Here is a 20,249-nt window from a genome sequence, read left to right as displayed (position 1 = left end):
TCTGGCTCGCACTAGCATTACCTTCAACTACCTCAAGAAATGATGCCCAAAGCAGTCGCAAACAAAATTTCATTTTAATTCCTATAAATATGAAAAAGAGATCTAGCAGGTTTAGGAATATACAGGATTGTATCAAAATAAATAAGTATGTGGCATTAACTGCCAAGATGCTGGGAAAGAATGGCATTAGTGAACAATCTTTCCATTTAATTTTTCTGTACTTATGTTGAAGAAAAACCAAAAACGCTGAAAACTCTAAAAGATTTTGGTGATAACAAACAAAAAAACTAGATTTGAAGAAGTAAGCTTATTATACCAAGGGTACTAGGTAGGAAACTGGAAGGATGTGAAACAGGTGGCAAATAAGCAATAGAGAGGGACCTGGTCTACAGGTGGGTTATGGCTCAGAGTAAGTCAAATGCCCACCAGAAATGGGGAGGCCTTCAAAGAAAGACATAAAAGCAAAGAAAAGGTTGATGATGTTATGTTGAAGAATAAAAGACTCAAGGTTAGCAAACCAACTGTTATCACATAAGAATAGAAATCCTACAATGTGTCTATGTCTAAGCAATCAGGTGAAGGTGATTATTCCCCCTCCCTGCTCCCAGTAAAAATAAGCAGAGTTCTGGACAAAAGGGCCACACTCTCACTCTCCAGCCCACACAGAGTTCCGGTCCTCACCACAGTGCCTTAGGGAATGGAGCTCCCAGGATGCCCACTTGAGCTGGTTTTCCACAGCATCAAGCTCAGAACTCGGTAATCCCTGAGCTTCTTCTTGAGATACTATCTCCTCCACTAACACTTCCCGTTTTCGTCGCCGAAGAGAAACCTGGAAATGATAGAATAGGTTCAGTTGAGAAGGAATTTGATGAGAATCAAAACTAAAACACACACCAAAGAAAACATACAAAACATATGCTGCAGAGGCCTAGAGGGCAAAGCAGCATAAACAATAAAGGGGGGGAGGGGAAGCATAAACATAATTCTAACTTAGTTGAGTGGAACTAATTCAGAAGCTGTGAATACTGCTATGCCAGTGCTCCTAACACAGGAAACTTACTGGCTGTCCAGGGTCATCTAGTTCACTCTCTAAATCCTCCAGGACTGTCACCGCCTCCTCTCCATTCTCTGGATGATGCTCTCGAACCCAAGTCTGTAGCTCCTTGGGAAGGATGGCAACAAACTGCTCCAGTACAACCAGCTCCAAGATTTGTTCTTTTGTGTGTGTCTCTGGCCTGAGCCACAGACGGCAAAGTTCTCGAAGCTGGCTCACAGCTTCCCGGGGCCCAGGTGAATCCTGGTATCCAAACTGCCTGAATCTCTGGCGGAAAACCTCTGGGTCAGGAAGATGGTTCCAGGGGATACTCGACCCCTCTTCACCATCAGGATCCTCCTCCAACTTCACTCTTAGAATTTTTTCCTCTTCATCTGGAGTTGGGATGATAAGTATTGAATCCTCTTCCACTGACTGTGCAGACATCCTGATTTATAATACTTCAAGGAAAGACAATCAAGGCAAGATACCTTAGGGAAATACCCAGTTTTCTTCACAGGCACTCCTGAGACACAAGAAATGAAAAATATATAAATGACTAAACATTCTAAGAACCTGGACACAGAATGATTAAAGGAAATAAAAATGTATTCTTTTACTAGATTAAAAATTCCAATCAATAAATAACCTGAACCAGAAGTTTGCAAACTACAGCTCATGGCCAAATCTGGCCTGCTGCCCATTTTTGTACAATGCGTATACTAAGAATAGTTTTCACACTTGTACATGGTTGGAAAAAAATCAAAAGAACACTCCATGACATGTGAAAATGACATGAAATTAAATCATCTGTCTCATAAATAATTTTATTCATTTGTCACACTACAATAGCAGAGTTGAGTAGTTGCAATAGGCACTATAGGGCATGAGAAACTTAATATTTACCCTGGTCCTTTAGAGATAAAGTTTGCCAACCTATGATCAACAAAACTTATTTCAACAATCAAAAGAATCTAAGTTAAAAACCAGCCCTTCTCAGTGTTATCTAAATGCATCTGACCCTTGAACACATTATCTATAATTCAATACTGGTGTTCCTTGACACACTTAGGTCATCTCACAAGCAGGGACTGCTTTTTTATTATCTGTTTTAAAAAATTTTTTTTCACAAAACGTTTAAGGGTTATTTTTTAAATGTTTAAGAACTACTAGGACTTTAAATATACGTTTAAAAAAAAATTCACTTGCTCAGGAATAGATAATAATGTTGGAAAAAGTAACCACTATGTGCCATAAAATTTAATTATTTTTCAGTTACTCTCCACCCCATAAATACCTTTAAATTAGGAACGACAGGCATTAATCAGCAAATTCTAGGGGAAAGAACTCTCTTAACACCTTTGTGATGCAGATTCTTCCGCTGACACTGAATGACTCACAATCTCCACAGTTACTACCTTCATGGAAACCTTGTGCTATTTCTGATCCTTTCCTTGGTATTTGCACAGTCATGCCCATGCCATTGTCTACAACACCCGTCAAGAATGAGCCACGCAGCTGCTCAATGCACCCATACAGGCCCCAGAATATGAAAGCTAATTTCCAAAAACTTCCTGTAACCCTACCAAAACTAGGAATCAGAAAAGATCTTATCAGGTAACATACACACAAGTTTAATACAATACTCTGGAGTGTGGCGGCCTTATAAACATGTAGCTTTGGCCTATAGATCTGTTTCTATTCCAAGACCCTACCTTTCTACGGCTCAAGCATTCTATAGAAAAGAAATTTCTCTTCTTTTTACGTTCTCAAACAGCACCCTGGCAGTGGGATGTGAGGAGGTGCGGCGAGCGCAGGCCCGCGGTCCCGACCGTCTTTGGGCGGAGAGCCCCGTCCCAGGTGACCTCCCCACGCAATCCTGCAGAGTGCCGCTGAGAACTGCGCCCCCACCCCAACAACTTCAGCCCCCTTTCCCCGCACTCGCGGCGGCGGCTTTCCTCAGACCGAATGCCACCCGGCCACAACAGCAAACGAGCCGCGGCACTTCCGCCCGCGGCCGGCTGAACTACAAGTCCCGGCAGGCCCCGCGCGAGGCCCGCCCACTCCCACCTCCGCCCGAAAAGAATCCCAGAACTCTCCGCGAGATTCCAGGGCCTCGAAATAGAACAAAACCGGCTGATGGGGGAGGGGAAGTCGGGGGTCGCGAAGGACACAAGGGATGGAGGACTCTTCGAGGGTGCTGAAAGCCCTATCTGGCTTTCTGTCTTCCCTTGCCCGTCCCACAACTGCCGGGCACGGAGACCGCGGCCTGTCCCCCGCGCCTCTGGAAGAAGCCGAGGAAGGTTCCCGCCAGGCTTCTTCGCTGACTCTTGTCAAGCAGTCTGCAGCCCCCAGGCCAGCGTCTCTCTCACACCCTTCCCCCCTACTCGCGCAAACCTCGGGCTCGGGAACCACAGCCGCTTCGCTGTCCTCGTCCGACGCAGAAACGCCGCTCACAAGCCGTTTCCCAGCAGCCCCCGGCGCGGACTGCTTCCGGTCTGTGGGCCCCAGGAGGCGGGGGGAGGCGAAGCCCCACGTTGCCATGGAGATGCTCTCTGCACCGGGGGAAGGGCTGTCCAACGACAATGACTGCTTTGAGGCTGCGCTTGGCCTCGCGCCTTCCTCCCCCAGTATCCCAGCCTTCTGGGTTCCGCTTGAAAGACAAGGAAAAGAAAGAATTCTGCCACTAAGACAGTCTTTACGGTTTCATAAGCCTTTTCACATGCATTATGTCATGTGATCGTCACAGTAGTTCTCTGAAAGAAGTATTATGAATATTTATGAATGTTAATTACTTTGTACCAGGCACTATCACCGTGCTTTACAAGTAATTTCATTTTCACAACAACGCTGAGATAGTAAGAACTTTTGTTATTCCCATTTCACAGCTGAGATCATCGAGGCACAAGTAAATAGCTTGCTGAGTGCTCATAACTGGTAAGTGGGAAGCAAGATTTGAAACCAAGGCATGACTCTCACCTTTGCCAACTACTTGCTATGCCATACAACTTTATTATGACCAGTTTACTTGTCAGGGAAACAAGATGAGACTCTTAACCAAGAGCTTTGGCAGTGAGCTCACATTGAATTTGCAGAATGCGTGGTCATTTTCTGACTTGAGGCTTGACAGTTTATATTACAAAGCAGCTGCCAAAGTGATCGTTTAAAACCAGAAATCAGACAACTTAATTCCCCTATGTAAATACATTTAATGGATCCCTAACTGCCTTACTCCTGCTTGTGCTCCGTTGCTCGGTTGTGTTTGCCACCCTATGGACTGTATCCGGCCAAACTGCTCTGTCCTTGGGATTTTTCAGGTAAGAATACTGGAGTGGGTTGCCATTTCGTCCTCCAGGGGAATTTTCCCTTACTGCCTTAATTATGACATAAAAATTCCTTACATTTTCCTGTAAGGCCCCACTAGTCTCTTCCCTGCCCCCACCCCCACTCTCCAGCTCTATAGGTTCATTGCGGTCAGGATCCTCAGCCTTCCTGACCACCTTTCCTCCTGGAAGCCTCCCCACTCTCATAGCACTGGGTAGAAGTGATCTCATTTATTCACTTCTCTGTTTTTTTGTTTGTTTGTTTTGCTTTTGTCCATAAGGCAGAGACTGTGCCTGTCTTATTCACCACAGTATCTCCACATAGTAATCCCAGGATATTGACTGCCTGGTACATGGTGGTTGGTCAGTCGCCAAGTCAGGTCTGACTGTCACCCCATGAACTGCAGCACCCCAGCTCCTCTGTCCTTCACTGTCTCCCGGAATTTGCTCAAATTCATGCCCATTGAATCAGTGACGCCATCCAACCATCTCATCCTCCACCACCCCCTTCTCTTTTTGCCTTCATCTTTCCCAGCATCAGGGTCTTTTCCAATGAGTTGGCTCTTTGAATCAGGTGGCCAAAGTACTGGAGCCTCAGCTTAGCTAAGTCAGTCCTTCCAAAGGATATTCAGAGTTGATTTCCTTTAGGATTGACCAGAGAACTCGGTAAATATTTGTTGAATAAATGAATAAAATGTGGGCTGCTCAGATTGCTGCTTTTGCTAGGTCACATGTCAGGCCTCAGAAACCACAAAGAAAGAGCCCTGTTGTTTAAGGTCTGTGTTAGAAGTGCAGGTCCAGCCTTTCAGAAGCATTCCAAGATCCTCAGGCTTCAGCTTTCTGCCTCTTTGGGAAGGTTCCCTTTGCAAAGAGCCCTCAGTCTGCTGGACTGGTGAATGAGAAAGCTCACGAGTTAGCAGCTGATGGTATAGCACTCTACTCTCTGACTGGAGCTTTGCCCCCCAAAACCCCTGCTACTTCTCTCTTCATTTAGGAAGTTTCTGAAATCTTTACTTTTGTCTTTCCTACTTGGCTATTGCCACCAACCTACTTGGCTGCTCTTCCCAACTGTTCTCTCTTTGGTGACTCTAAAAGCTAGCTCATGTTATTTTACAGGGACAAACCAAAATTTAATTTCTCAAGGTTCATGCTGTGTACTTTAGCAGAATTTGATGGAGGATCTTGTATATACATTTGTAATAGATAAAAAATAAACCACATTGAAAATCCTTTTTCTTTCTTTGTAAAAGCAAGCCATGTACCAAGTTTTTTGGTCCAAATTGTGTAGGATAAGTTAAATTGCATCTGTTAACCAATATGAGTATATTTCTGTAAGTATGCTTGCATGTGTGCTAAGTGGCTTCAGTCTTGTCCAACTTTTTGTGACCCAATGGACCACAGCCCACCAGGCTCCTCTGCCCATGGAATTTTCCAGGCAAGAATACTGGAGTGGGTTGCCATGCCCTCCTCCAGGGGATCTTCCCAACCCAGGATTGAACCTGCATCTCTTATGTCACCTGCACTGGCAGCTGGGTTTTCTGTAAGTATAGCTATGTCGAAATAAAGTTTTAAAAAGCAATAAATAAATAAAAGCTAGCTCAAGGCATTTTTGTTTTATTTTGTTTTGCTTTAAGTGTTTTTACATCTAATTAATGCTGGAAAACTAAAAACATACACATCGAACAGAAGTACTTGGGCAGATTAAAAATGTTAAAATTTAACAAAACCCTTTGCCTGGGATTCATTCTGTCATTCCTAATTCTTTCTGAGAGAGTAAATAAAATCACAATGAGTTTTTCTTCTCTAATTTACTCTTTTGAGAGCAGGGACTATAAACCTCGGTTTTGAAACCCCATCCTCTGAATCCCAGGTTTGATTCCTCGGTTTGGGAAGATCCCCTGGAGAAGGAAATGGCTATGCACTCCAATGTTCTTGCCTGGAGAATTCCACGGAGAGAGGAGCCTAATGGGCTACAGTCCATGGGGTCACAAAGTGTCAGACACGACTGATTGACTAACACTTTCACTTTCAATGGAAACAGTCACAGACTTTATTTTCTTGAGCTCCAAAATCACTATGGACAGTGACTGCAGCCATGAAATTAAAAGACGCTTTCTGCTTGGAAGAAACGCTATGACAAACCTAGACAGTGTATTAAAAAACAGAGACATTATGTTGCTGACAAAGGTCCATATACTCAAAGCTATGGTTTTTCCAGTAGTCATGTATGGATGTGAGAATTAGACTGTAAAGAAGGCTGAAAGCTGAAGAATCAATGCTTTTGAACTGTGGTGTTGGAGAAGACTCTTGAGAGTCCCTTGGACTGCAAGGAGATCCAACCAGTCCATCCTAAAGGAAATCAGTCCTGTATATTCATTGGAAGGACTGATGCTAAAGCTGAAACTCCAATACTTTGGCCACCTGATGCCAAGAACTGACTCACTGGAAAAGACCCTGATGCTGGGAAAGATTGAAGGCAGGAGGAGAAGGGGATGACAGAGGATGAGCTCATTGGATGGCATCACTGACTCAATGGATATGAGTTTGAGCAAACTCCAGGAGATAGTGAAGGACAAGGAAGCCTTGTGTGTTGCAATCCATGGGGTCACAAAGAGTTGGCCGTGACTGAGCAACTGAAAGAGGAGAGTGAAAAAGCTGGCTTAAAACTCAACATTCAAAAAACTAAGATCATGGCATATGGTCCCATTACTTCATGGCAAATAGATGGGGAAACAATGAAAACAGTGACATACTTTATTTTCTGGGGCTCCAAAATCACTGCAGGTGGTGACTACAGCCATGAAATTAAAAGATGCTTGCTCCTTAGAAGAAAAGCTATGACCAATCTAGACGGCATGTTAAAAAGCAGAGATATTCCTTTGCTGACAAAGGTCCGTCTAGTTAAAGCAATAGTTTTTCCATAGTCATGTATGAACATGAAAGTTGGACCGTGGAGAAAGCTGAGCGTCGAAGAATTGATGCTTTTGAACTGTGGTGCTGGAGAAGACTCTTGAGAGTCCCCTGGACTGTAAGGAGATCAAATCAGTCAATCCTAAAGGAAATAAGTCCTGAATATTCATTGGAAGGACTGATGCTGAAGCTGAAACTCCAATACTTTGGCCACCTGATATGAAGAACTGACTCACTGGAAAAGACCTTGATACTGGGAAAAATTGAAGACAGGAGGAGAAGGGGATGACAGAGGATGAGATGGTTGGATGGCATCACTGACTCAATAAACATGAATTTGAGCAAGCTCTGGGAGTTGGTGATGGACAGGGAGGCCTGGTGTGCTGCAGTCCATGGGGTCACAAAGAGTCAGACATGACTAAGCAACTGAACTGAACTGAGTAACTGAACAACAACACTGTGCTCAGCCATAGGTAATAAGTTGTGATTGAGCTAAGCCATTCATGACTTATCTGTTTCCCTTTGCCATGAACTCACTTTGCCCTGCTAGAGATGGTCATATGATTCAGTTCATGGTCAGTGAGATAGAAGGGAAAGTAGTCTCGTTTATTTTTCAGGGATATAAAGGAAAGTGTCTTTCAAAAAGTTTATCTAACTCATATAAGCTGTCAGATGTATTAGCATAAAGTTGTTCATAATATTCCCTTAATATACTGTCTACAGGATCAGTAGTGATGTCCCCTTTTTCATTCCTGTAATTGGTAGTCTTGTTTATTTTTCCATATATGTGTTACTTGAAGTTTATCAATTTTATTAATCTTTCAGGAAAACAACTTTTGGCTTTGTTTGTTTTCTCTATTATTTTGTTTTTTATTTCATGGGGGTCTTCTTTTTCAATAAGTTTTAAAATAAGTTAAAAGACAGTAAAATTAGTTCTGCTTTTAGCAGATAGCTTTAGGATTTTTAATACATGTATAAATTATGAAACTATCACCAAAATCATAATATAGGATAGTTTTATCATTCCATAAATCTCCCTCAAGATGTACTTACAACTTTTCTACTCCATAGCCCATGGCAACCACTGGTTTGCATGTGTGAATGCTAAGTTGACTCAGTCATGTCTGACTCTGTGTGATCCTATGGACTGTAGCCCACCAGGCTCCTCTATCCATAGGGTTCTCCAGGCAAGAATACTGGAGTGGGTTGCCATGCCCTCCTCAAGAACCACTGGTTTATTATCCATCAAAATAGTTTTGACTTTTACAGAGTGTGATATAAGTGGAATCATAAAGTATTTAAGCTTTTACAAAACTTTCATTAAGTATAATAACTTTGAGATTCATCTATGTTGTTGTTACCTGTCTCAATTGTTCATTTCATTTTATTGCTGCATATTGCTGAGTATTGAGCTTCCCTGGTGGCTCAGACGGTAAAGCATCTGCCTGCAATGCAGGAGACCTGGGTTCAATCCCTGGGTTGGGAAGATCTCCTGGAGAAGGAAATGGCAACCCACTCCAGTATTCTTGCCTGGAGAATCCCACGGACGGAGGAGCATGGTAGGCTACAGTCCATGGGGTCACAAAGAGTCGGACATGACTGAGTGACTTCACTTTATTGCTGAGTAGGATTTTACTGTAGGTATCGTTTGTTTATCCAGTTAAGCACTGAAGGACTTTTGGGTTAATTCCATATTTGGGCAATTTTAAATACAGTTTCCCTAGTAGCTCAGATGGTAAAGAATCTGTCTGCAATGCGGGAGACCTGGCTTTGATCCCTGGGTCAGGAAGATCCCCTAGAGAAGGGAATGGCTACCCACTCCAATATTCTTGCCTGGAGAATTCCATGGACAGAAGAGCCTGGGGTTGCATGGGGTTACAGTCCATGGAGTTGCAAAAGAGTTGGACACGACTGAGCAACTAACACACGTGCACACTATAAATATTAATGGACAGGTTTTGTGATCATAAGTTTTTATCTCTCTGGAGTAAATATCTAGAAGTGGAATTGCTGGGTCATATAATTTTATGGACTGAAAGTTTGTGCCCACTTCCCAAACTCACTACCTGAGGCCCTAACTCACAGTGTAATAGTATTTGAAGCTGGGCACTTTGGGAGGTAATTAAGTTATATACAGTCATGAGAGTGGGAGTAGTTCCTTTATAAAAGAGACACACGGCGCTGCTTCCTCTGTTTCTCTACCATGTGAGGACAAGGGATAACGATGGCTATCTGCAAGCCTGGAAGAGAGCCCCCACCTGGAAACCAAATTCAATTCAGTTCAGTGTCTCAGTCGTGTCCTACTTTTTGCGACCCCATGGACTGCAGCATGCCAGGCCTCCCTGTCCATCACCAACTCCTGGAGCTTGCTCAAACTAATGTCCATCAAGTTGGTGATGCCATCCAACTATCTCATCCTCTGTCATCCCCTTCTCCTCCTGCCTTCAGTCATTTGCAGCATCAGGGTCTTTTCCAATGAGTCAGTTCTTCGCATCAGGTGGCCAAAGTATTGGAGTTTCAGCTTCAGCATCAGTCCTTCCAATGAATATTCAGGACTTATTTCCTTTAGGATTGACTGATTTGATCTCCTTACAGTCCAGGGGACTCTCAAGAGTCTTCTCCAACACCACAGTTCAAAAGCATCAATTCTTTGGTGCTCAGCTTTCTTTATAGTCCAACTCTCACATCCGTACATGACTACTGGAAAATCATAACTTTGACTAGGTGGACCTTTGTCGGCAAAGGAATGTCTCTGCTTTTTAATATGCTGTCTAGGTTTGTCATAGCTTTTCTTCCAAGGAGAAAGCATCTTTTCATTTCATGGCTGCAGTCACCATCTGCAATGATTTTGGAGCCCAAGATAATGAAGTCTGTCACTGTTTCCATTGTTTCCCCATCCATTTGCCATGAAGTGATGGGACCAGAGTCTATGATTTTAGTTTTTTGAATGTGGAGTTTTAAGCCAACTTCTTCACTCTTCTCTTTCACTTTCATCAAGAGGCTCTTTAGTGCCTCTTCACTTTCTACCATAAGGGTGGTATCGTCTGCATATCTGAGGTTATTGATATTTCTCCCATCAATCTTGATCCCCGCTTGTGCTTCATCCAGCCTGGCATTTTGCATGATGTACTCTGCATAAAAGTTAATAAGCAGGGTGACAGGGAACCAGATTAGCTGACACCTTTACCTTGGACTTTCCAAATTCCAGAACTGTAAGAACAAATTTGTTATTTAAGGCACTAGTGTATAATATTTTGTTATAGCAGCTGGAGCTAATATATATGATTTTTTTAGTTTGAATAAATTGAATTTTTAATTAAAAAAAGAAATATTGAACTAAAACCAACATTTGGTACATAAAGAATGAATCTGGAAAATCATGACTAAAAATTATATCTCTATATCTTCTTTTAATAGAATGTTTGACAGAGAAAAAGGTTTAATTTTGATGAACTCCAATTTATCCATTTTTAAATTTTATTCCTTGGGACTTCCCTGGTGGTCCAGTGGCTGTCTCCGAGCTCTCAATGCAGGGAGCCTGGGTTTGATCCCTGGTCGGGGAACTAGATCCGTTGTGCCACAGCTAAGAGTTCGCATGCTGCAACTAAAGACTCCACACGTCCCAAGAAGATCAAAGATCCTGTGTGCCACGACCAAGACCCAGTACAGTCAAATACATACATATTTTAAAAATAAATAAAAGCAGTGGGATTGGCACCAAGCTTCTGGGACCAAAGCTCGTCTGAGCAGAATGAAGTGTTCCCCTCTCTCTCAAAGTGCCTGCCCCATGTCCTGTGTCTTTGCTGTGCTGCTATCACTCCACTGTCACAGGGAGAGGAGTTGAATGAAGAAAAAAAGATATGGAACTTCCCTTATGCTCTCTGACCCTTAAGAACCCCTTTCCCATCCCTTGGGCTTCTCTGTGGGCACTTCTGGGTTTCAGGCTTCCTTTGAGTCTAGGCCAGGTGATACCAAAAAGGAAAGAAGGGGTAAAATTCAGTGGAACTTGAAATTCTAGTCTTCTTCCCCAGTCTGCTTTCTATTATTCACTTTGAGGAGTCCTCAGGGAGCTACTCTGTGATCTTTGTCCAGGATTATCTGGGACTTTGGCCACCTGATGGGAAGAGCCAACTCATTGGAAAAGACCCTGATGCTCGGAAGACTGAAGGCAAAAGGATAAAGGGGTGGCAGAGGATGAGATGGTTAGATAGCATCACTGACTCAGTGGACTTGAATCTGAGTAAACTCTGGCAGATAGTGGAGGACAGAGGAGCCTGGTGTGCTATATAGTCCAGGGAGTAGCAAAGAGTCAGACACAACTGAGCGACTGGACAACTGTGGGACTCTCTCGGGAACGAGATGAGGTTGGAGTATGCTTACTCCATCTTGCCTAGAACCAGAGCCTCTGTTTTTTACTTTTATCATTCTCTCTCTTCTACTTATTTGGTTTTAAATTGATCTTCTGGTTTTTACCCTGACAGTCTTTTGTCTCTTCTAGTGTAAGTATATGAAAAGTGGTACCTTAGGGCTTGCTGCTGCTGCTGCTAAGTCGCTTCAGTCATGTCCGACTCTGTGCGACCCCATCGACGGCAGCCCAACAGGCTCCTCCATCCCTGGGATTCTCCAGGCAAGAACACTGCAGTGGGTTGCCATTTCCTTCTCCAATGCATGAAAGTGAAAAGTGAAAGTGAAGTCGCTCAGTCATGTCCAACTCCTAGCGACCCCATGGACTGCAGCCTACCAGGCTCCTCTGTCCATGGGATTTTCCAGGCAAGAATACTGGAGTGGGGTGCCATTGCCTTCTCCAACCTTAGGGCTTAGTCTTGCTTATCTGTAGTATTCTTAGCTCCTCCCTCCAACTGGGTCAGCTGCATCCTCCAGCTCTTGCAGCACTGCCTGCTATCATAACCAGTCACAAGAACATCTGGAGACTGAAAAGTATCATCTCTTTTTTATGTCTCTTTTTTTAGAAGAAAGCAAACTTTTCCAGAAGCCAGGCAGCAGGCTCTCCCTAATGTCTCACTGGCCTAAATTGAGTGATATGCCAGTGCCTAAATCAAAACTGGGCTTCCCTGGTAGCTCAGTGGTAAAGAATTCACCTGCCAATGCAAAAGATGCAGGTTTGACCCCTGGATTGGGAAGATCCCCTGAAGAAGGAAATGGCAACCCACTCCAGTATTCTTCCCTGGGAAATCCCAGGGACAGAGGAGCTTGGTGGGCTACAGTCCATTGGGTCACTAAGAGTTGGACATGACTTGGGGACTGAACAACAACAACAAAATCAAAATTACTTGCAGGTGGAATGCAATTATCATTATTGGCCTATACTAATCATTTGTGGTTGAATGACTATCAAGAAATCAAACTAAAACCACCTGGGTTGCAAGGCTGCTAAAAGTCAATGAATCAAAAACAATGTTTAATGGACTAATTCAGTTCTGATGTGGCTTCACTGACATGTCCAAGTGGAGATATTCTACCTACAATCCTGACAAGTCCTTCTTCAATAGACTGGAGCGAGCAGACCTATATAGGAAAAGATGGTAGATGTCTATCCAGCTGATCATTAGCTCTGACAGTAGAGTTCCTTGTTTTAGCTGCCACCCCATGTCATTATAGACTTTGAATAAAATCAGTCCCCCATCTGAAGACAAACAAGTTAATCATAGCCAATCTTCAAATTCAAACTTGAGTAAGATTTAGAGATCCAGATAATAAAACATATCCATGAGGTTAAAATGTCAGGAACCAATAAAGTAAATAATTAGCATGTGCTGAGTCACTTCAGTGTGTCCTACTCTTTTCAACCCTGTGGACTGTAGCCCACCAGGCTCCTCTGTCCATGGGATTCTTCAGGCAAGAATACTGGAGTGGGTTGCCATGCCCTCCACCGGGGGATCTTTCTGACCCAGGGATTGAACCCGCGTCTCCGGCATCTCCTGCCTTGCAGGCGGATTCTTCACCCACTGAGCCACCTGGGAAGCCCAAATGATTAGCATATAATAATAATTATAGTTATTTAACATATAGCTTTATAAAAGGAAGCATGTTGAATCCAAGATAGAAATTATAAAACAATATTATTTACTAGCCATCCAGGACTTATTGCTTATATAATCCATTCAGATCTTCTAGAACTGGGAATTCCCTGGTACTCCAGTGGTTAGGGCTCTGCACAGGTTCGATCCCTGGTCAAGGGAACTAGGATCCTACATGCCACACAGAGTTGTCAAAAAAGTAAAAATAAATCTTTTGGACTGCTGGAACAATCCCATCATGGCCTGTCCTAAGTGTTAGTGGCAAAGAGAATATTCTTTTTCAGTCTCTTCACCTAACACCTGTCTGGATTTTGTCTTCCAGATGATCTGCTTTTTGACAATCTACAGTGTTTCTTCTTTTTTTTTTTTTTTTTGGTAAACTGTAAATGTTATTAGGGAAGAATTATAGAAAAGTCTTTTCCCTTTTGTTTCCTCCAATGTTCCTGTGGTAAAATAAACATGAAGTTTACCATTTTAACCATTTTTAAGTGTATAGTTCAGTGGCATTAAATATGTTCATAATGCTGTACAACCATGACAATTATCCATTTCCAGAACTTTTCATCACCCCGAACAGAAACTCTGTACCCATTAAAAACTCCTCAATCCTCTTCCCCCCAAGTCCTGGTAATCACTATTCTATGAGTTTGCCTATTCTAGATACCTCATATAAGTAACATTATACAATATTCATCTTTATTTATCCGGCTTATTTCATTCACTGTGTTTTCAAGGTTCAGCACTGTTGCAGCATGTACAAATTTCTTCCACTACCCCAAAGCAGGGAGCTTCTGTGAAATCTTTTGGAAGCTTATTTGGTGTACTGTGCTCAGTCACACATTGAGCGACCAACCCCATGTAGCCCACCAGGCTCCTCTGTCCATGGAATTCTCCAGGGAAGAATACTGCAGTGGGTAGCCATTCCCTTCTCCAGATCATCTTCCCCATCTAGGGATTGAACCCGGGTTTCCTGCATTACAGGCAAATTCTTTACTACTGAGCCACCAGGGATACATGAACTCAATCAAGATAAAGCACAGATGCTCACAGACATAGTTCAAGGCTATGGCAGCTTGATTCTGAGATGCTGAGTAGAGTTCCACAGAAGGGGCTTGGCGGTGCCAGTCTCGCTGTTCAGGATGCATGCTGTCTCCATGTGAGTAAAAATCACTCAGTTGTGTCCAACTCTTTGTTACCCCATGGACTACACAGTCCATGGAATTCTCCAGGCCAGAATACTGGAGTGGGTGGCCTTTCCCTTCTCCAGGAGATCTTCCCAACCCAGGGATCAAACCCAAGTCTCCCACATTGCAGGCGAATTCTTTACCAGCCACCAGAAAACAGGTAGTAACATAGGTCTTTCATAAAACTGAAGTGATATAAAGTGAACTTTCAAAACACAGAGGCCACCATTACTTGTTTTTACTAATTGAAATAAATCTGAGGAGGATTTTTACTTTCAAGGAAAAAGGCAGTGATAGCTTTCAGCATTTGCTTTGCCACAAGTAGCCCAAGCAGCGAGAGTGGCACCGCGAAGCTCCTTCCTGGAGAACGACCCTCAGCATCTCCGCATCAAGCTACTGTAACTTTGAACTGTATCTAAGGTAACCGCTTCTTGGCTTTACACCATTTCAGCCTATGAAAGTTTTCAGAGGAGCACTCTTCTTTCAGATAGCGGGAGAAACCTGTACTGATGTAGGTCTTTTGTATAAAGTGAAGTAATGTAAAGTGAACTTTTGAAAAGTGGGGGATACTTGTGTCAGAATTTCATTGCTTTTTAAGGCTAAATAATATTCCACTGTATGTATATAGTATGCTTTTGCTTATCTGTTGATTTACTGACGAACACTTGGGTTGCTTCCCCTTTTTGGCTATTGTGAATGATGCTGCTATGAACGTAAGTGTACAAATATCTGTTTGAGTCCATGCTTTCAACTCTTTGGGGTCTCTATTAGGAGTGGAATTGCCAGATCATATGGTAATTCTATGTTTAGTTTTTTGAGGAAACACTAAGCTGTTTTCCACAGTGGCTGTACCAGTTTACATTCCCATCAACGATGCTCCAGGATTCCAATTTCTCTACATTTTTGCCAACACTTGTTATTTTTTTGTATTTTTAATCAGCCATCATGATGGGTATGAGGTGGTATCTCACTGAGGCTTTGATTTGCATTTCCCAAAAGATGAGCGATACTGAACATCTTTTCCAGTTCTTATTGGTCATTTATATATCTTCTTTGGAGAAATGTCTATTCATGTCTTTTGCCCATTTTTGAAATGGTTATTTTCTTTTTCTGTTGAGTTGTAGGAGTTCTTCATACATTCTGGATATTAATCCTTTATCAGATATATGATTTTCAAATATTTTCATTCCACAAATATTTGAGTGCCTATTATGGGCCATGCATTCTGTCTGACACTTGAGAAACACCAGTGACTGTAGCTCATGTTCTCAAGAAATGTAAAATAGTGAAGTCAATACAGTAGATATAGTATCCATTTAGTGGATAAAAGGCTATCACGTTGCAAAAAAAAAAAAAAAAATGAAGCTTATCTTTTATAGATGATGTTTTTGCTTCCTGAATCCCCACCCCACTGGGTAGGGAGTGTGATGGTGAAAGAGTTGAATTAAATTATTCAGTCCATTTTAAATTCAACTCCCTCACATGGCCATTTCTCCCTCTGCCCTTCTCCGCCATCTGGAGGTCTGTGGAGAGGTGGTGCTGTGGGTTGGGTCTCAGGTGGCCTTGCTGTCCTCCTCATCTTCTCTGGCTTCTGTTCTGGGCAGCTGGTCTGCTGTGGTGCTTGTTCATCTAACCTGCAGGAGCAAGTGCTCTGTTCCTCAGGCCAGGCAGGAGGCCAGTACCCCTTCCTTGGTGGTGTGCCTTCACTTGCGTCCTAGCCGCCCCTCTAAGGAGTGGCTCAGACTTACAGCTCTGGGTACAGGTTCCACAAAGTTACTTTGTGATCTCAGCTCTCCTGGTGATTCGATCAGCTAATTTCCAAGGTCCCCATCAGGCATGGGGAATGGTAACACATCTTCTGAATCACGTGGTAGCTGGCAGAGACCCTTTGCTAAGTCTGTACTGCCATTTCACAGTGTTCCAACCTTGGAGCACAGGAGGTCTGTAGGCAGTCGTCTTCCCAGTGCGCTCAGTGACAAGACCAGCTTCCTCCCCTTTCCAGCTCTCTCCCAGCCCCCTCCAGCACTGCTGCAGAGGTGAACCATCATCTGTGTCTGACCTTTGTCTCACCATTCCCAAGATCAGAAGGGCTTTTACTTTTTCTTTCCTTTGCTCTCACAACTTTCTTTCTTCTCAAAGTATCATTCACTCTCCTCTGCCTTGGGCTATATTTGCAGTTTGATATTTTACTTTAAAACATTTTATTGATGTATAGTTGATTTACAATGTTGTCTTAGTTCCAGGTGGACAGCAAAGTGAATCAGTTATACATTTATCTACTCCTTTTTAGATTCTTTTCCCATATAGGTCATTACAGAGTGATGAGTGGAGTTCCCTGTGCTATACAGTAGGCCCTTATTAGTTATGTTTTATTAGTATATAAAGTGTATATGTCAATCCCAATCTCCCGATTTATCCCTCCCTTCCTTTTTCCCCAGCAACCATGTTTGTTTTCTACATCTGTGACTCTGTTTTGTAAATAAGTTCATTTGTACCATTTGTTTAGACTCTACAACATAAGTGACATCATGTACCTGGTTTTCTCTGACTTCACTCAGTATGACAGTCTCTAGGTCTGTCCTTGTCGCTGCAAATGGCACCGTTGTTCTTTTTTTATGGCTGAGTGCATTTTTTTTTTTTTTTAAAGGGTTTTTTTGGCTGTGTTGGATCTTTCTTGCTGCTCGCAGGTGTTCTCTAGTTGCAGAAAGCGGGAGCTGCTCTCTAGTTGGGGTGCGTGGGCTTCTTACTGCAGTGGTTTCTCTATTTGCAGAGCGGGGGCTCCAGGCACTCGGGCCTCAGCTGTGCTGCATGGGCTCATTAGCTGTGGTTTGCAGGCTCTAAAGCGTGGGCTTAGCAGTTGTGGCAAAAGGGCTTAGTTGCTCCATGGCATGTGGGGTCTTCCCAGAGTCTGGATTGAATCTGTGTCCCCTGCATTGGTAGGTGGATTCTTAACCACCAGACCACCAGGGAAGCCCCTGAGTGCATTTCAATATTTTAAAAATATTTTATTTCATGTGATAAATGTGATGCCAGAGTGAGAACAGATTGCTATGAAATCAACAGAAGGGTGTGGAGGTGGTCCCAACCAGCTCTTAAGGCGTCACAGCTTCCTGGAAGAAGTGGCATCTGAGCTAAAATCTGAAGAACATAAAGGAGTTAGATAAAGTGTAGAGGCTGGATAAGAGTTTAAAACGAATACATACAAAGGCCCAGAGGTAAGAGAAAGACTTCTAATCCAAAATGTGTTTGACATATTACCCAGCAATCTCACTGCTGGGCATACAAACCAAGGAAACCAGAATTGAAAGAGCACGAGTACCCCAGTGTTCATCACAGCACTGTTTATAATATCCAGGACATGGAAGCAGCCTAGATGTCCATCAGCAGATGAATGGATAAGAAAGCTGTGGTACATATACACAATGGAGTATTACTCAACTATTAAAAAGAATGCATTTGAATCAGTTCTAATGAAGTGGATGAAACTGGAGCATATTATACACAGTGAAGTAAGTCAGAAAGAAAAACACCAGACACGTGTACCCCAATGTTCATCGCAGCCCTGTTTATAATAGCCAGGACATGGAAGCAACCTGGATGTCCATCAGCAGATGAATGGATAAGAAAGCTGTGGTACATATACACAATGGAGTATTACTCAGCCATTAAAAAGAATACATTTGAATCAGTTCTAATGAGGTGAATGAAACTGGAGCATATTATACAGAGTGAAGTAAGCCAGAAAGAAAAACACCAATACAGTATACTAACGCATATATATGGAATTTAGAAAGATGCTAACAATAACCCTGTGTACGAGACAGCAAAAGAGACACTGATGTATGGAACAGTCTTATGGACTCTGTTGCAGAGGGAGAGGGTGGGAAGATTTGGAAGAATGGCATTGAAACATGTATAATATCATGTATGAAACGAGTTGCCAGTCCAGGTTCGATGCACAATACTGGATGCTTGGGGCTAGTGCACTGGGACGACCCAGAGGGATGGTATGGGGAAGGAGGAGGGAGGAGGGTTCAGGATGGGGAACACATGTATACCTGTGGCAGATTCATTTTGATATTTGGTAAAACTAATACAATTTGTAAAGTTTAAAAATAAAATAAAATTAAAAAAAGAAAGAAAGAAAAACACCAATATAGTATCAGTTCAGTTCAGTCACTCAGTTGTGTCTGACTCTTTGCAACCCCATGAATCGCAGCACGCCAGGCCTCCCTGTCCATCACCAATATCCGGAGTTCAGTCAGACTCACGTCCATCGAGTCGGTGATGCCATCCAGCCATCTCATCCTCTGTTGTCCCCTTCTCCTCCTGCCCACAATCCCTCCCAGCATCAGAGTCTTTTCCAGTGAGTCAACTCTTCACATGAGATGGCCAAAGTACTGGAGTTTCAGCTTTAGCATCATTCCTTCCAAAGAAATCCCAGGGCTGATCTCCTTCAGAATGGACTGGTTGGATCTCCTTGCAGTCCAAGGGACTCTCAAGAGTCTTCTCCAACACCACAGTTCAAAAGCATCAATTCTTTGGCGCTCAGCTTTCTTCACAGTCCAACTCTCACATCCATACATGACCACAGGAAAAACCATAGCCTTAACTAGACGGACCTTTGTTGGTACAGTAATGTTTTTGCTTTTGAATATGCTATCTAGGTTGGACATAACTTTCCTTCCAAGGAGTAAGCATCTTTTAATTTCATGGCTGCAGTCACCATCTGCAGTGATTTTGGAGCCCCCAAAAATAAAGTCTGCCACTGTTTCCACTGTTTCCCCATCTATTTCCCATGAAGTGGTGGGACCAGATGCCATGATCTTCGTTTTCTGAATGTTGAGCTTTAAGCCAACTTTTTCACTCTCCACTTTCACTTTCATCAAGAGGCTTTTTAGTTCCAATACAGTATATTAACGCATATATATGGAATTTAGAAAGATGGTAATGATGACCCTATATGCAAGACAGCAAAAGAGACACAGATTTAAAGAACAGACTTTTGGACTCTGTGGGAGAAGGCGAGGGTGGGATGATTTGAGAGAATAGCATTGAAACATGTACATTATCATATGTGAAATAGATCGCCAGTACAGGTTCGATGCATGAGACAGGGTGCTCAGGGCTGGTGCACTGGCATGACCCTGAGGGATGGGATGGGGAGGGAGGTGGGAGGTGGTTCAGGATGGGGGACACATGTACACCCATGGCTGATTCATGTCAATGCATGGCAAAAACCACTACAATATTGTAAAGTAATTAGCCTCCAATTAAAATAAATAATTTAAAAAATGTGTTTGGCATAGAGAATTAAAGATGTAATAACAGGAGAGAGAGAGAAAGCAGAAATGATAAGCGGTGGTCAGATCATGATGAGCCTCAAACACTTTGTTTAGGAGTTCTGACTTTATAATAAAGCAATGAGATGCTTGTGTTTTAGGCAAAAAAGGGACATAAGTTTATATTTTAGAAAGATCACTGTGGCTGAAAGAGATGAATGCACGTGAAGGAGACAAAGCTAAGGGCCATTTTGTTCCCTGTGACTCAGGGATTAGCCACCATCTTGACTTTTTCATTCAGCATGCTTTCAATGTTGAAGAGATGGATCCAGAAGGGAGGCAAAAGGATGAAGAAATAAGAGAAAATGACTGATGGCAGCCCACATCCTTCAGAGGTGGGGAGGAAAGGTGAGGGGCCAGAGAAGAGAGCACACCCTCCTTCATTCTGAAAGAAGGGGAGAGGAGACGATGAGGGAGAT

The 20,249-nt window shown here is 42.9% G+C and overlaps 1 protein-coding gene across 3 annotated transcripts in view; it reads right to left on the bottom strand.

Moving 5' to 3' along the window:
- ZNF24 (zinc finger protein 24) overlaps window positions 1–3,570 on the bottom strand; it is a 54,362-nt gene extending 50,792 nt beyond the window's left edge. For 2 of the 3 annotated variants that reach the window (XM_070361925.1, XM_005889233.3), the window contains exons 1-3: window positions 3,431–3,570; window positions 1,061–1,559; window positions 682–829 (exon numbers count right to left, since the gene is read on the bottom strand). In XM_070361925.1, coding sequence (XP_070218026.1) covers window positions 682–829; window positions 1,061–1,480 — 568 coding nt within the window. In that variant the 5' untranslated portion in view covers window positions 1,481–1,559; window positions 3,431–3,570. Of the gene's footprint in view, window positions 1–681; window positions 830–1,060; window positions 1,560–2,748; window positions 2,928–3,430 lie in introns of those variants that run through there. The other variant, XM_070361924.1, reaches the window with a different exon arrangement.
- Window positions 3,571–20,249: the final 16,679 nt, after the last annotated feature.

This window comes from Bos mutus, chromosome 24, assembly GCF_027580195.1.
Source record: "Bos mutus isolate GX-2022 chromosome 24, NWIPB_WYAK_1.1, whole genome shotgun sequence".
Taxonomy (NCBI): domain Eukaryota; kingdom Metazoa; phylum Chordata; class Mammalia; order Artiodactyla; family Bovidae; genus Bos; species Bos mutus.
This window is presented reverse-complemented; position numbering and strand designations above follow the sequence as displayed.